A 17,087-nucleotide genomic window follows, 5' to 3' on the forward strand; every position below is an offset into this window, starting at 1 on the left:
ATCCATATGGTCAGGCAGGTTAGGGAACTACTTCATCCCAGGGCCTTTGGGGGATGGGAGTGGGGAGTGGGGTTCAACCCCCAGCTGCAGAGTAGACTCATGTGAGGAGCTAAGAAAAGATCCAGGGCCAGAGCCCTACTCCCTAAACTGATATAATTGGTTTGGGGTCCTCAGCCAGGCTGCAGGAGGTTTTAAAAGCTCCCCAGGGAGGCTGGTGGTCATCAGTCAGGGTGGAGGCCGCTGCCATAGTCCACTCCTATGGAAGGGAGGCTTTGTCCATCCAGGCGCCTAACACTGTAATCACAGCAGGTGGGGTCTCCAAGGCCCAGCGCAGCGCCCACACACCCTCCCCTTATTTGGGCTAATATCAAGCAGAGGCCCTCCCTGGCCTATCCAGAGAGTTGATAAAGATAGCAGAGTCTGCACCAGTAGAGGGTTCCCCAAATTCTAGGGTCAAGTTCTCTGACACAAGTAAAAGTTCCCCTGCTTCCAAATCTTGCCTCATTTAATTGATTTTGGCAGCCAGGCTTTCACTTACTTGTCTCCACGATCCTAAATCATTATCGTAATAAGCTGCCAGGTAGCTGCCTGTCTAGGCAAAGCCAATGCCAAAGCCGACAGGGGGCAGAGGTTGAACGGCAGCGTGTGCTCTGGAGGGAGCCCCAGGTCAGTTACCTCCCAAGAGAGAACAGGCTGCTTTATGAGGGTCTTGGGGCTGAGAAGGTAAAGATTTGGGATCGATCGTTAGCACGGCAAGGGCCTTGTCAGCAGTGGCAGGTTGTTAGGCCTGTTTCAGGAAGACCCCCTGTCTTCTACACTCCACGCACAGACCCACTTAGGGGAAACTTGTGCTCTTGGCTTGAGCCCCGGTGCTCCAGTGACAGAGAACGTGCCCTGCTGGGATGCAGCTGAGCATCATGGTCAAGGAGGCAGGCTCTGGAGTCAGACACCCGGGTTTGGGCTCACTCGACCAGGCTCCGGTGGTGTCCTTGGGCATGCTGCATTGCCTCTTTGAACCTGTTTCCTTGTCTATAAGATGAGATAATAGTTGTACTTTGTAGGGTCCTTGTGGGTACCGTATGTGACAGAGTCTGCAAACTTGGTGCATACTCCCTGCTCCTTCACTTTCCGCAAACCAGCCCTGAGCTCCCTGCTGACCAAACTCTGTTTTGTTTTCAAGGTCACGCTGCTTTCCTTTGCTGTGGAATCAGAGTGCACATTTCTTGACTACATCAAAGGAGGGTGAGAAGAGATCCAGCTCAGTTTCTTTGGCTTCAGAGAGTGGGAAGGGGCCCCACCCTGGCCCCTCTGAGGCCCTGGACATAGCCTGTGAGCTGTGAGCAAACTCCCATCTCTGGCCTCAGACAACTTGCCCAGAGCCCCGCGTGCCCCTGGATCCTGAGTGGCTGCAGAGGCTGCTCTTGAGCCACGGAGGCCAGCCTGGGACCTGTGGGGGTGGGACCCAGGCATGGTAGGGACTCCCTGACAAAGAGAGCCAAGGGCTTAGGGAGGTGGAAAGAGCTCTGGACTAGGAATTAGGACACCCAGGTTCTAGGCCCTGCCTCGCCATGAATTTGCTAGGTTACTTTGGCCAGATCACTTTCCCTCCCTGAGTATTAGTTTCCACCTCTATAAACAGAGACTGGAGTTAAGTGAATTCTAATGGCCCTTCCTTCTCTGAGCTTCTGATGTCTGGTCTGTCAGGGGGTGGGGGGGCCATGATTAACCTGCCCAGTGTCATCAGGGACCTCTAAGGGGCAGGAGGCTCTGGGGGGGGCGGTGAGCCATCAGATGATCCCAAGGCCAACAGGTGGTCAAACACGAGTTTAAGGAGCAAAAAGAACCAGAGGGGTTGGCATCCAGGCCAAGGCAGGCAGGAAGGCCTGCAGGCTCCAGCCAACAGCTCACAGAAAGAGAGTATGCTCCCTGCCAGAACAGGTGCCAGGTTAGGGTGTGGGTAGCCGAGAGCCCACAGGTGCAGGCAGGTGAGTGACTACACCTGTCTGGAAAGACGAGAGGCAGGGTAGCTGCCAAAGGCTCATCCCAGCCAAGCAGGCACTTGGCTACCAGGTTCTCTAGGGCAGAGGGAAAAGTCAGGCCCTGGGAAGCCACACTTACTCTCCCATGACACCACGCCCTGCTGCCTTGAAGCTGGTTTCAAGGTTGCAAGCTCTCCTTCTACCTACTGAGCACACGCCTCGCTGTAGTCACCCAGAGGCCCCTGCTGCCCCTCCCTGTCCCTCCTCTGAACCCACTCCAGACCCTGCCCTTGGTCCCTTCCCCCATCGAAACTGCCCTGTTCCCTAGCCCATGGAGCAACCCGCACTTACATTCTATAGCACCTGCTCATTTTCAAAAAATCCACATCCTATTTATCCTCCTTTGCATAGTGCCCCTAATTTACAGAACACAGTGGGCAGGGGGAGGATGATTATCTGCATTTTCTGTAACTTGCTGGTGGCCACATGCCTAGCCAGTGGCAGGGTTCCTTCTGTTCACACATGCTGCATTTCTTCCATAGTAATGAATAATCCCGGCCCTACCTGCCTCATAGCTACCAGGTGGGGTGTAATGCAGGCAGAGACAGTAGAGTGAAAGGGCTGGGTGCGCTGTGATGTCTCATCGAGAAGGAGCCCTCAGAGGCCAGCCTTCTGCGCAAAGCTGGCGCCGCCAGTACCCGGCAAGTTAGCATGCTGGCGCCAGCCCTCGCCCTCCCTCACACCTCTTCGTCCTCTCCAGAGACCTGAGTGAGAGAGCTGACTCCAGGGAGTGAGAGCCCAGCCTGCGTGTCCAGGCAGGCAGCTGATGGAGGCATTAGTCTCAGGATCTTCCCTTCCCCAGCCTCCCTCCCCTGTCCACCTGGCCCGAGAGAAAGGGAATAGCCACCTCGGCCCGTGTCAGAGATGGTTGCTCAGCAGCCTGCGTCTGTCCTGCTCTGCCCTTAGGCAGGAGGGGCGAGCCTGCAGGGAGTAGCTATCCCACAAAAGTACCTGCTTTCCAGCTCCTTCCCTCCCTGAGTCATTTCAGAACCCAGAGCAGGGGAAGACCAATTAAGGAGTAAGGCTTGCCTCTTCCCTCACCCTTATTTGGATGCGCCTGGCTGGAGGTGTCCTTCTGCTCTCGTCCCATAGTCCAGAACCACCCTCTGGATGGTGGCCCTAGGAGTAGAGCTCTTTCCTTCCAAGTGTCTCCCTTCCTCTAACACAGACACACAATCTCTCTATTCCCCAGTGAGAACTGACAACAAACAGCAGATGAATAGTACAGGCCAACTGCTTTCACAAATAATCCTGTGACCTTAAGCCTTAATATAAACAAAGGCTTATTTTTCATTCATGGGGTGGCAGGGATGGGTGGGGAGATGCTCAACACACAGTCAGTTGGGAACCTAGGCTCTTGACATCTTGTGGTTCCGTGTCCCTCAGAGGTTGGAATCCTCTGGATGCTCGGTCCCCAGACAGTAGACAAAGGGAAAGAGCATGGACCATCTCTGGACCATCTCTGGCCAGCAGACCCTGCCTTGGGTCTCCTGCTAACCATGTCCTTCACCCTTCCTGGGGGACGATGGTTCCATGAGCATCAGCTCCTCTGTGGTCAGGTGGAGAGAGGGCTGTGGCTGATCTTATATCAGCCCATCTTGGAACCACCAGAACGGTGTCCCTAAAGGTGATCCCAGAACCCCCTTCCCAGGATCCATCCCTGGATGAGGTCAGGGAATGTCTGTTGAAGAAGTAGATTCTGGAACCCCCTCTCAGATGGACTGATGTGGCATCCTTGCAAGTGGGGCCCTGGGATCCTCCTTTCAAACAAGCTCCCTTGGTGACTCTGTGGTCACTGCAGAATAAAAACCACAAGACTAGACTTTATCAGGGACTCCTATCTTGTTGGCTTTGTTCTATCAGCATCTAGTACAGAACCTAGAACAAACAAACCCTCAGAAAGCTTCAACCCTGAATCTGCATCCTCAAAACCAAATTTTTAATTATGGAAAAATTCTAAAATACATGCAAAAGTAGAGAGAAGGTATAACAAACCCCAAGAATCTTTCACCCAGATTCACCAGTTACCAACTCCTGGCCAGTCGTGTTCCATGCATGCTCCCTTTTGTCCAGTTGTTTTGAATCAAATCACAGACATCATATTTTCTCCCCGCCCCCAGTACTTCAGGATGTAGCTCTAAAATGTAAGGGCTTTCTCTTTGTAAAATAGAAACACAATGCCATAATTATACCTAAAAATCAAATAGCCCCTTAACACCAAATATCTAGTCAGTGTTCAAATTCTCCCAGTTGTCTTATAAAGTTGTTTAATTGGTTTATTTGAATCAGAAATCCAGGCAAGGTCCACATATTGTGATTGGTTGATTCATCCCTTAATTCTCTTTTCATCTGTTGATTCCCCCAAGCACCTGAGGATTTGCCAAAACAGATTCCTGCTCCCCACCGAGGGATTCTGATTCACAAGGTCTTGGGGGGCCTGGACTCCTCACAGGGTTCCCCCAGACTGGCTTTTACTGGCTGCATCCCCCTGCTATCATTTATTGTTACATTTACAAATTTTTTTGTATTTATTTGACAGAGAGATAGAGAGAGCCAGAGAGTGCAAGTAGGGGGAGCAGCAGAGGCAGAGGGAGAAGCAGGCTCCCCCCTGAGCAGGGAGCCCAAGTGGGGCTCCATCCCAGGACCTTGGGATTATGACCCGGGCTGAAGGCAGATGCTTACCTGACTGAGCCACCTAGGCACTCTCCACCATTTAACGTCATTTAACATGTTCCTCTGTCTCCTGTATTTCCTGTAAACTGGGAGATAGCTCTGGAAGCTCACTCAGGTTCAGTTTCAAGTTTTGGGCAAGACAGCATTATGGGTGGTGTCTTGTTCTTGCCTCAGAGATGCACAATATCTCTTTGGCTCTTTTTTTGTCAAATAAGTGTTAACCCTGAATATGACTGTGAATTTGAGCCAGAAACAGTGAGACCCTACTTCACTGGACTCAGGTGGGCCTCTAGGGGCAGGGTTTGGGGAGGAAACAAGTAATCATCACCATGTGCCCACACAGAGCGTAATCCCTTCAGAGAGCTTTCACACTGACTACTTCTTATGCTCACAACAATTCTGGAGGGCAGGGATGTGCAGTGTGTGGCTGGCATTTCCTATCCCCATTTTCCAGAACTAGAAGAAAATGAGTAACTTCTCCAAGGCTACATATATGGCAAGCTGTGGGGCTGGGGTGGAAGCCAGATTTTTCCCTGTCCAGGTAACTCCTCTGCTTCTCTTCCTCTTCCAGGACCCAGATCAACTTCACAGTGGCCATCGATTTCACAGCCTCCAATGGTGAGTGGGGAGATGGGCAGAGGAGCCAGAGGGAGACTGAGGGCAAGAAAGGGGAGGACTTTTCAGAGCTGTGATAGTTGGCCCTCACAGGGAGCCCGCTCTCCCATATTCTCTGGCCTCACCAAGAAGGAGGTACTTAGGCCAGGAGAGCCAAAGGTATAACCAAGATGGCGGAAGTATCCCCAGCTTGGACTGTAGTCACTAACAAATCTGGGCTCTGGGTCCATGGGAGAGTGCTGGAGAAAAGGTGTTTCCTTACAGGATCAAATCTCACATCCTCTGCACAGCCCAACCCACAGGCTGGAGGGGAGCTCTGTGGTCCTCAGCGAGGGCAGGAACCCCAGTTCCCAGCCCCGGCTCCCTTCCCACCTCTGACCTCCTCTAGGGTGGGGCTCTGAGTGAGTCACCAAGAGCAATCAGTGCCCAGCTTCACATGGTTAGAAACATCACAACTTTCCTTGGAGTCTGGACCCCTGTTAGCAGTGCCCAGTGCTCATTTCCATGCTTCTCAGAAGCAGCCCAGGTCTTTGATGGGCCCCAGCATCCGAGAGTGGCAGGATGTCTGAGCTGGGAGGAACTGTAATACTAACAACGAGGGGAATTCTAAGAATCACACCTGCTCCATCCTTACAACAATCCCAGGAGGTGGGACTGTTATCCCCACGCTGTACATGAGGAGGTGAGGCTGAGAGGTTAAGGAGCCATCGAACAGTCACAGCTGTAGCAGGATCTGTTCCTTGGCAGTCTGTGCCGCTGAACCCCTGATTCATAAGCAAAATATGGGCAGTTATTGGTGGTGATGAGGGCTATGGGAAAAACTGAAGCCGGCAAGAGGGATAGGGAGTGTTGGGTGGAGGCTGTAATTTTCAGGAGGCCACTAAGGGACCACAATGTGAAGGGGGCACTTGCATAGAGGGAGTGAGCCATGTGTACATCTGTGCTTCCCCAAAGCAGAAGGACACGCTATGGCAGAGCCCTGAGGTGGGGATGGCAGGGGGCCACGCCTGAGTGAGTGAGGAGAGGGGATGGTGGGAGGCAAGGAGGGAGATAACTGGAGGCTGGACCCTGTGGGACCTGTGCACCGCCCCCCATAAGGATTGTAGGTCTCCTTCTGGGTGAAATGAGAGCCTTTGAAGCAGGGAAGAGGCATGGCCTAGCTGCCTGGGGTTTGACAGCTCCTCTGGCTGGACTGCAGGCATGAGGGTGGAAGCTGGGAATTGGTCTGGGCCTCTGGGTTCCTGCCGGCAAGGGGATGGGGGGGGTCTCAGAGGGGGGAGAAGTAGGTGAGGTGCTGCATATATTTTGAAGGTTTAGCAACCAGGATTTACTGAAGCGTTGAAAATGTGGCAGGAGAAAAAGAAGGGAGTCAAGAATAAAGAAAATTAGGGGTCCCATTGGACACCCCCTTGTGCATTTGGAGCCCACGGTGCATGGAGTGTTGAGACTAGCACGTGTCCCTGTGTCCCGTGTCCCAGGGAACCCATCGCAGTCCACGTCCCTGCACTACATGAGCCCCTACCAGCTGAACGCCTATGCGCTGGCGCTAACCGCCGTCGGGGAGATCATTCAACACTACGACAGTGACAAGATGTTCCCTGCACTTGGCTTCGGGGCCAAGCTGCCTCCTGACGGGAGGGTGTCCCACGAGTTCCCGCTGGTAGGAGGTCCTGGGTGGACGAGCTGAGGGCTGACTGGGCTCGGGTGTGGTGGCAAGCCTGGGCAGGGGGTATCTCCCATCCTCCCCGCCTAGACATATGGCCTGCTATCTGTAGGGGGGCTTGGAGCAGGGCCTCCAGAAGCCCACGGTGCACCTTGCTCACCAGCACCTCCCCTCCATGTCTGATGCCACCCACAGTGGGCTCTGGCCTCCTTTTCCTGACCAGACACAGGGGAGGTGCAGTGGAGACATGGTGCAGTTGGGACATGGGATGCCAACGGGGCTCTCTCCCCTGCTCCCACCAGAGAAGAGGCTAGGAGATCGCAGACGGGATGGGCTGGCCTTCCCCACCCTGGCTGTACCCCCACCCCCCAGAAACCCCGCTGCCCTCCTACTCCGCCCTCCTTCCTGGGCTCAGCCTCCCTATCCCCGGTGCTCCCAGAATGGCAACCAGGAGAACCCCTCATGCTGCGGCATCGACGGCATCCTGGAGGCGTACCACCACAGCCTGCGCACGGTGCAGCTCTACGGCCCCACCAACTTCGCCCCCGTGGTCACCCACGTGGCCAGGTGAGTGGTGCGGCCACTGGACTCCCACCCCGGCGGCTCAGCCGTGAGGGCGTCCCTGCCTGTCCTCTCAGGAAGGTGGGAGGGGGTGGTTCTTCCACTGACTCGCCTTTCAGGGAGCCCTGACCCTAAAGAGACTCCCCTCCTGCCAAAGAGTTGCCCCCACCAAAGTGTCGTGGGGGCAGGGAGGGGCGCAGAGCAGGCCAGACAGACTGCGGCCCCCGCCCCCCAGGACGGCGGCCGCGGTGCAGGACGGCTCCCAGTACTCGGTGCTGCTCATCATCACGGACGGGGTCATCTCCGACATGGCACAGACCAAGGAGGCTATCGTCAATGTGAGCTGGGGGCGGGCGGCGGGCCTTCCCACTTCTTTGGAGAAACCCTTGGGGCGAGGCTTCCTGGGCAGGGCAGTTTGAGGGGTGGCGGGGGTGCTGGCCTGTGAGGGGTCCCCCCACCCTGAGGAGCTCTGTACGCACCCCAGATGGTCCATTTCCTCTCAACGCCTCCGGCTCCCTCTTAACCCACCTCTAGCACCACTGCCCCAGACCCCAGCCCAGCCTGGCCAGTCCAAGTGGGAGCCTAGCAACGGGGGAGGGGGGGGTAAGGACCATGGCTCCCCCTCCTGGGTGGTCTCCCTGTATGAGGGGCTCCGGCCCCAGCAGGCACAGCTCGATGCCCACATCAAACATGTCCACTTGATGGAGGCCCAGGGACAGAAGAGTGGGGGGGGGGGTTCTCAGAGAAGCAGACCTGTGACCCCTATTCCCCTCTTGACCCTCCCTTCCTCTCTGAAACCCCCCACCTTTTCCCCATGTTCTGTGTCCCTGCCCCTCGCCCCTTTCCGATCTTTCTCTGTGTGTGTCTCTGTCCTTCTATCTCTCATTTCTTCTGTCCTTCTGTCTTCCGTTGCCCCACCCCTCTGGACCCTATTCGGATACCCCAGGCTGCCAAACTGCCCATGTCCATCATCATCATTGGCGTGGGCCAGGCGGAGTTCGACGGTGAGTGCTCGTCCCCCAGATGCTTCCCGGCAGGCTCCAGGCCCTTGGGAACGGCCTTGGCCTTCCCGCAGACGGAGAGCTGCTGGCTGGGTGTGGCCATCTGGGTCTGGGTGTGTCTGTTTGCACAGGGAAGGGTGTGTCACGGTGTGCACCTACGCCCACGTCCCAGGGCTGTGGGGAGGAGGGCCGGTCACTCCTGCCTCCTCCAACCCCGAGGATGGTGAAGCTAGAGCGCTGGGCTGGAAGTCACTTACCTGCGGGCTGCCCCCGTCTCCTGGCCTCAGCCTCCTCCTCTCCAACCTGGGAGTCTGGTCTGACAGCCTCTGTCCGGGATGGGCCCTGCAGGGCCCAGGTGCCCACCCTGGATTCACCCCACAGCCACTGCCTCTCCTCCCACAGCCATGGTGGAGCTGGATGGCGACGATGTGCGGATCTCCTCTCGGGGGAAGCTGGCGGAGCGGGACATCGTGCAGGTGAAGCCCAAAGCCTGCCTGCCCCAGGAAGATGCCAGAACCCCTCTAGCCAGGCGGACCTCATATCCCATTTTATTTATTTATTTTATTTTATTTTATTTTATTTTATTTTATTTTATTTTATTTTATTTTGTTTTGTTTTGTTTTGTTTTGTTTATTTTAGTTTAGTTTAATTTTATTTTTAATTACTTTGACAGGGAGGGAGAGAGCGCACAAGCAGGGGGAGTGACAGGGGGAGGGAGAAGCAGGCTCCCTCAATGTGGGACTCGAACCCAGGACCCTGAGATCATGACCTGAGCCAAAGGCAGACACTTAACTGACTGAGTCCTCCCCCACGCCCCCTGTACCCCCTTTTAGAGACTTCTCTGGAAAGGGCCCCTGGAGGGAGCCGCAGAGTAGCCTGGCCACCGTAGAAGGGAACAGGAAGCAGTCTTTGGGTCACCCCTCCTCCCCGGCTGGACCCTTTTCTACCACTCTGAGACACACTGCTAAGGCTGCTGCCCTGACCACAATGCTCCGCCCAGGCCTCCCTGGGCCCCCAGGCCTCCCTAGTCCCTGCAGAGCACTGACACCTTACTTGCACTTCCCAGTGTCTTCCGCGGGGCTGCCTTCCCAGTTAGAACGCTCGAAGGTGGAGGTGTCTTTAGCGTTGCTCTAGCCCTCTCCAGGAGCCGGCATTGCTTGGCTAACTGGACCCGTGTCTTAACGTGTCGTGTGGGATGGCACACATAGCGGGCACACGCATCTTTGTCTCCAGGGTGTCCCTGCCCAGTCAAGCCTCAGAATGCACCTTAGTAAGCACTTCTGTTTGTGACTGTCCTGCAGTGTGTAGGAGATTGGGAATATAGAGGCTCCACCTTCTCCAGACGCCCTGGATTAAAAAAATGGGGGTGGGGAGGGGCATTCCAATGTTGGAGACCAGTTAGGAGGCTGGGCACCAGAGCAGGGGCAGTCTGAGAGGGGGGTCGCACGCATGGAAAGGCCGGGAGGCAGGAGTGAGCTGAGGCACTCTGGGGGTGGGGGATGGGGGGTGGGGGCCACCCCCTGGGAGGAAGCCAGAGGGGCCTGACTTTAGGTGTGGGGCCCAGAGACCGAAGAGGAAGAGAGACAGAGAGGTTGGGGGAGATGGGGAGCCAGGGGGTTCATTCAGCATTTCCGGAGTGCTGGCTAAGTCCCTGTGCTGGGTGCCCAGGCTTCAAGGACGAAGGGCTCCTTTTGGGGTGTACCCTGGCCTGGGATAGGCGCTCAGGAGGCATCTGCTGGGCGCACAGACTAGCCCTTCAGAACTCACCAGCAGGAGGAGGTGTTGAGAGGGGAGAGAAGAGGCTGGGGTGGAGTGGGGCGGGGTCCCAGGCCTGGAGACTGGGGGGCCCCCCTCCTCGGCTCCCGCCGGAGACCCTGCCTGACCTGCCTTCCTCTGGCAGTTCGTGCCCTTCAGGGACTACGTGGACCGCACTGGCAACCACGTGCTGAGCATGGCGCGCCTGGCCCGCGATGTGCTGGCCGAGATTCCTGACCAGCTGGTGTCCTACATGAAGTCACAGGGCATCCGCCCGCGCCCCCCGCCCGCGGCCCCAGAGCCCTCGCCCCCACAGTCCCCAGCCCACACGCCCCCGGCCTCCCCCCTGCACACACACATCTGAGCGCTCTTCCCGAGGCCCCCTGACCTGTGGCAGGCGCTGGGGCCTGGGGAGGCCCGTGGCAGCATAGGCGGGGCCCCCAGACCCCTCACACTATGCCATGCCTAGCCTTTGTAACGTGTGTGCCTGGGAGGCCGGCGGGGGACGGGGCCTCTGAAGACTCCTCTCTGCTTTCCTGGCCTCATGGCCCGTACCCAGGGAATTGGAGGGTACAGGTGGTGGAGGTGAGGTTCCGGGCCCCTGCCTTTCTCGTTTCCCCTGGACACCTGGTTCTAGCCCAGCCAGGAAGGTGTTAACAGTCTGGAGGATTGGGGTCCTCCCCCCAGCCCAACTGGGCAATCTCATCTGTTCCTAGACAGCCCTGAAGCCTGAGCTGGGCCTCTCTCCTCCAGGGCTCTAGTCTCTCCCCTCCTCCTGTGGTGTCTACTCCTACACCTGGCCCCTGACCTCCCACCCCAGTATCTACCCCGTCCCTGTTTCCAGTGAACCCTGCGGGGCTGATGGGCTTGCAGGGACGCCTGAACGTGTGACCCCTCCCAGGGATACTTGCATGCCATGGGAGCCCTGCAGACTTGTGAAGAGGAGGCTGTGATGGTAGGCCACAGGCCGCATGATGGGTGAGGAATGGAGGCTTTACGGGCACAGAGTCCTTTCTGGAATGACGCTGGTTTTAGATACATAGATCCACAAGTGTCTCCTGGGTGTGGGCCCACAGGCACCTCTATAGTTGACTCCTGGCTCCAGGGATCCCCTCCTTCTGCCATGGCTGCCCAGGGCCCTCCGAGCCCCGTCCTCTGCTGCCGCCCTGGATGCCTTGGAAGGAGCAGTCCTGCCCCAGCACTCTCACACTGCCCCTAGGGATCGGAGCTAAGAGTCCTGGGTTTGAGCCCTGCATCTAGCCCCTGCCTGGGGGAGCCCAGGCAAGGCCCTTCTGCCTTCTGGGACTCAGAAGTAGGGCAAGAGGATTGACCAGATAGTCCCAGGTTTACCTTCCGCTCTGGTGTCCCTAGGGTCCATTCATGCCACGCCCAGCTTCCCGCATCCCACTCCCCAGCAGTGTGACCCCTCACCCCAGGCCGTCTTGGCCCTTAGGGTCACCCTGTTCCATCCTGTCACCTCAGATCCACCCTGGTCCTTCAGCCTTGGTTTCTGGTGTCTGAGCCGGAGCCCCTGCCCCTGCTGTGGGGAAGGTGAGAAGGGTGATGGCACCCCTGGGCCTGCAGAGCTGCCCAGCCCTCACCCCCACAGGGAGCAAGTCATGCATGCCAGCCCCTCCTGCAGCATGGGGCTCTTCAGCCCACCACACATCCCATGCCTGGGTGGAGACCAGGCCCCCGCCCTGTCTGCTGCCCGACACCGCTTCCCTTCCTGTCATGCATGATGGTGGTGTTTCTACACTGTCTGGTCCTGTACCCGTCTCTGAGACAGTCTCTGTGTGGAATTTGCCTTAAACTGAAGTAAATTTGGTTCTTTTAGTAAAGTTCCTTGTTTTCTTTTCTGCTGTGAAAAATAGAAATATATTGCTGTTTGACAGGGTCCAGGTTCTCCTCTCTCTCTCTCTCTCCCTCTCCCATTGTTTTGTACAATAAGGATTTCCTGAGCAACTACAATGTGCCAGGATCTGTGCTGGGCGCTCAGGATGCAGCAATGAACAAAACGCAGGCCTGTCTCCACATGAAGCTTACAACAAACACAAATAAGACAGGGAAACACCCAGTAAGCATATAAACAAATAGGTAGATAACCTAATTTCAGGCGGTGATAAGAGTTACAAAGACAAAAAAAAAAAGTTACAAAGACAACAGAGAATAAGGGACTGGAGATGGACAGGGTGATTTAAAAAAAAATTTTTTTTTTTTTATTTGACAGCATGCACAAGCAGGAGGAGGAGCAAAGGGAGCAGGAGAAGCAGGCTCTCCACTGAGCAGGGAGCCTTGTGCAGGGCTCAATCCCAGGACCCTGGGATCATGACCTGAGTTAAAGGCAGACACTTAACCAACTGAGCTCCACCAGGCACAAGATCAGGGAGGGCCTCTCTGAGGAAGTGAAAGTTGATATGAGCTCTAAGGAAATGGCAGGAGGCACACTGGTATCCAAGGCAGGAGGGCTCCAAGTAGAAGGGAAAGACAAGTGCAAAGACCCTGAGGTAGGAGCATACTTCGTGTAAAGGACAGTAGGGAGGCTTATGTGTTTGGAACTGTGTTAAGTGGGGGGATAGTTCAGGAGATGAGAGTAGGGGGACACCTGGGTGGCTCAGCGGTTTAGCACCTGACTTAGGCCCAGGGCATGATCCTGGAGTCCCAGGATCGAGTCCCACATCGGGCTCCCTGCATGGAGCCTGCTTCTGCCTCTGCCTGTGTCTCTGCCTCTCCTCTCTCTCTGTGTGTCTCTCATGAATAAATAAATAAAATCCTTAAAAAAAAAAAAAAAAGGAGATGAGAGTCAGGAGGTGTGAAGAATCCAGAATGCATGGGGCCTTGTAGGCCATGGTAAGGGCTTCAGCATTACTCTGAGTGAAACAGAGCCAGCTGGAGATGAAAGAGGTGAGTAACATGATCAGATTACTCTCGAAAACAAGTGGGTCACTTTATTGCATTTGATCACTCATTGACTCATCCCTCAACAAGTATTTACTGAGCACTTGCGCCAGGCCCTGCTCCGTTTGGAGACACTGATTCACGCACGGTTGCACCCTCAGAGGGTGACCCCTGCTCTGGAGCAGTGAGCAAGGAAATCTTTCAACCCTGGGCTACTGCTGCTAAGCCCATGGGAGGAGCCAGGGTCTTTGGGCACCAAAGGGGCGCTTCTGGAACAGCCTGGACGACTCACAGGCCATCTGCCCAGGGTAAGTTACTGCTCCTGTGTGGGATGGAACCACTGCCCTTCCCTTGCAGGACTGTTGTGTGGACGAACTGTGGGACCTATAGATAAGCCCACACGAGTTATGTGACACGCACAGGGTGCACTTGAGGAGCACGACAACACCATGTTTCTCCTCCTTGTCCCTCTCCATATATAAATCCCTGTGGCCGGCAGAGTCCAGGATCACAGGGAAAGGGGACTTCTCCCTCTAGGCCACCTTACTGTCAGATTAGCCTTCCAGCCAGCCAGTCCCAATCTGCACATCACAAGAAATCTGAGACTAATTATACCAAAGTTTGAGACTTATTTACTTCTTATTATTTTATAGTAAATTAGAGCTGATTCATGGCTGTCCCTATAATTAGATACCCCTCTGACTCGCATTCCGATACGCTTTGAGTGAGAACCGGGTGGGGTCATAGCTTGGGAAGAAGGAAATTCCCATAACCAGTGACCCATTTTGCCTCTCCCTGGGCGCCTTGGGGAATGTGTCGAGGGGAGATGCCCACCTGGCAGGGGAATCAAGTCTCCAGAGCTTCTGCCTCAGGGGGCTGGGTGCATCTTCACTGTGCTTAACACTAGTTTCTCTCCTGGGTTATTTCTGAAGGTGTGTTCCACAGAACACTGGTTCTCTAGTGTGGATTTTGGGAAACTGCCTACTCCGAGCTCCTCTCAGAGAAATCCCAGTGGTCTTTGGTGTATTCAAGGCTCTGATAAGTCCTGCAGCAGAGACCAATTTAATTTTGTTCAATACAGTGTTTCCAAAACTTTTTGACCATGGAGACTGTGTGTGTGTGTGTGTGTGTGTGTGTGTGTGTGTAGCTGTAACACTGTTACCAAGCAGAACAGGTTATCTTGGGACTTAAGACAATCTCCTGGGCTCCCCAGCTAACACAGAAGTCTGAGGCCTGCTCCCAGGAGGCCAGGGGGAGGGCTTGGAGTTTGGGAGCTTCTCAGAGAAGATGGAGTAGGAGAGGTGGAGACCTTCAGTTTCTCTGGAAAGAAGGAAGGGGCCCACCACATTGAGAAGAGAAACCACAGAGAAAAAAGGAGGGCATTCAGAACGTCACAGCTCCAAGGGTGGCTTTGTGTTCCCTTCTTGGGCAGAGAGGTGTGTGTGACTGAGCTAGGGGAGGGCAGGCAAAGAAGGGAGAGGTTCCTGAAAGACTCTCCTGGCCTCTGGGCCTCCACCCTGGCTGCAGTTGTCTCCTTCCCTCTACACCCCCCACTCACTCCCCAGGCCTTCAGGACTAAAGACCCCAGGCTGTCATTCTCCGGATTGTTCCTCTACCCACTTCTCTGCCTTTGGAAGTCCCTTGACTGACCTCACGTCCACTCACCTGAAATGCTCCTGAATTAATAAAACGATGATAATAGTAATAATAATGACCAACACTCATATGCACTTAGGAAGCACCAGGCATTCCTCTAATCATGTTATATGTGTTACATGTGTTGAGTTTCTCTTTACAACAACCCCATGAACATGGTATAATCATTACCCATTTTCTAAATGAGAGAACAGAGTCAGAGAGAGGGTAAGAGACTTTTTCAAGGCCATATAACAAGAAAATGGTAAATGGTAAAGCCTATAGTATCTGAGTCCCAAAGTGGAATGGGAACATCAACCTAGTGTCACCTTTGCTGGGCCACCTGCCTGCTCTGGATCTCAGTCTCCCCACTGGAGAAATGGAGGGGACATGCTCTAATGTCACTAAAGGGCTTCCCACTTCTCTTGACTCTCAGCCCTGTCTCCCATCAGCCTATCTTCTCAGACCCCAGCCAGACCCCATAGGCCTCCTGGGGCCCTGTCCCGGATGCTCTCCAGCAGCACACTGGCCCCACCCACACGCCCAGGGCGCCTGGCTGCCCTTGGCCTGCGGAAGAGATCCCTGAGCCCCGCCTGGAAGGGGCGGGACAGGTAGAAGCAGAGGACAGGGCTGACGGCACAATTGGAGTAGGCCAGGATGGTGCAGAGGCTGGATGCCACGAAAGCCACTGGCGTGGCAGGCAGGCCACCCACAGCTGCCACATAGCCCAGCACGGAGCAGGGCCCCCACATCAGCACGAAGACCACCAGCACCACAAGGATGAACCCTGTGTTCTCCTGGTGCTCCAGGATGCTCTCCCCAATGGGGCCACGAGGCTGTGTCCACAGGAGCCAGCCCACGTGGCTGAAAGAGCAGCCGAGCCCCAACATACAAGGCAGGAAGGCCAGGGCTCCCAGCAGGGTGAAGTAGCAGGAGGTCTGGGCCGGGCTCAGGAGCAAGAGGCAGGCCCGGGCCCCTGCGGCCCCCTCCTCCACAACCACCCTTTGGAACAGCCAGTTGGGCAATGACACAGTGAGGCCCAGGACCCACATGGCCCCACAGAGCAGCAGGCGGGCGCCCCTGCCAGAGGGGAGGGCCACATCAGGCCGGGCCACGGCCACATGGCGCAGCAAAGCCGTGGCCACCATGCTGTAGAAGGTACAGAACATGGTGGCATTGTTGGTGGCCTGGCTGGTGGTGCAGACGACAGGGCCCAGCCACCAGTCAGGCCGCAGGAAGCTCAGCAGCAGCACGGGCACCACGCAGGCCAGGAAGAGCAGGTCAGACAGCGTGATGTTCACCATGAGGCTGTTGGTCAGGACGAGGAGCGGCCGGGAGGCGCCCGGGCCGCGGCCCACCACCAGCAGCATGAGCCCGTTGGCCAGCAGCCCCACCAGCAGGACGAGGCCACAGGCCCCGGCGAGGACGAGTCGCAACAGTGGCTCGGGTGTGGCCGCGAGCCCCGCGGCGGACGTGGCATTGGGCTCCAGCCCGGGCTGCATCCTCCTGCCCCAGACACACAAGGACACGTGTCCAAACCAGCTTCCTTTTTCCCCGTAGAGCCCCCCACCTTTCTCAGCCCCCCGCGTCCAGTGGGTGCCCCTTGGCGGGCGGTAATCACTTGAGACCGCACAACAGCTTGGCGGGACAGGCCGGGTCAGCACCCCGGGTTCGAATCCTGACTCTGCTACTTTGTAGCCCCGTGACTTTGGGAAAGTTACCCAGGTTCCCTACCTCAGTTTCCTGAACTTTGAAGAAGGAAGGAAATACAATAAAAATAGATGTCATCAGTAACTGCTACAAAAGGGTGAGGTTCAGGTCATTTTCATTTTCCTCTTTATAATTTCTTTATTTCTACGATTTCTGCAGGGAGTGCTTGGGGGCGGTGTGTACACACCACATGCACTTTTTAGATTTTACTTATTTATTTGGAGGGTTGAGGGAGGGGCAGAAGGGGAGGGAGAGAAGCAGACTCCCTGCTGAGTGCAGAGCCCAGTGCAGGCTTGATCTCATGGTCCCGAGATCAAGATCTGAGCCGAAATCCAGAGCTGGATGCTCAACTGACTGAGCTACCCAGGCACCTATATATATATATATTTATATATTTATATATTTTTTAACAAAAACCTTGCCTGCCTATGAAACAGGCAGATATTAATTTGAGGTTCAAGTAAGGAAGTGGATATGCAGGGGCTTTGAGAAGGCATGAAGCCCCTGCCAGGGGTTCCCAAATTTTTCTGCACAGTG

The 17,087-nt window shown here is 55.6% G+C and overlaps 2 protein-coding genes across 4 annotated transcripts in view; one reads left to right on the plus strand and one right to left on the minus strand.

Moving 5' to 3' along the window:
• The window catches only part of CPNE5 (copine 5), a 90,179-nt gene extending 78,031 nt beyond the window's left edge, over positions 1-12,148 (plus strand). For all 3 annotated transcript variants that reach the window (XM_077904219.1, XM_077904220.1, XM_077904221.1), the window contains 8 exons: positions 1,181-1,242; positions 5,284-5,330; positions 6,806-6,987; positions 7,430-7,557; positions 7,787-7,889; positions 8,498-8,555; positions 8,955-9,028; positions 10,453-12,148. In XM_077904219.1, coding sequence (XP_077760345.1) covers positions 1,181-1,242; positions 5,284-5,330; positions 6,806-6,987; positions 7,430-7,557; positions 7,787-7,889; positions 8,498-8,555; positions 8,955-9,028; positions 10,453-10,671 — 873 coding nt within the window. In that variant the 3' untranslated portion in view covers positions 10,672-12,148. The remainder of the gene's footprint in view (positions 1-1,180; positions 1,243-5,283; positions 5,331-6,805; positions 6,988-7,429; positions 7,558-7,786; positions 7,890-8,497; positions 8,556-8,954; positions 9,029-10,452) is intronic.
• Positions 12,149-15,301: 3,153 nt separating this feature from the next.
• LOC144316731 (galanin receptor type 1-like) lies at positions 15,302-16,342 on the minus strand. The gene has a single exon (XM_077902616.1). The coding sequence runs from the start codon at positions 16,340-16,342 to the stop codon at positions 15,302-15,304; it is 1,041 nt and encodes a 346-aa protein (XP_077758742.1).
• Positions 16,343-17,087: the final 745 nt, after the last annotated feature.

The sequence above is a fragment of the Canis aureus genome, chromosome 7, assembly GCF_053574225.1.
Source record: "Canis aureus isolate CA01 chromosome 7, VMU_Caureus_v.1.0, whole genome shotgun sequence".
Taxonomy (NCBI): domain Eukaryota; kingdom Metazoa; phylum Chordata; class Mammalia; order Carnivora; family Canidae; genus Canis; species Canis aureus.

Bases quoted from the DNA above. Each gene is read 5' to 3' on its own strand.
- LOC144316731 (XM_077902616.1), bottom strand. From the start codon at position 16,342: ATGCAGCCCGGGCTGGAGCCCAATGCCACGTCCGCCGCGGGGCTCGCG.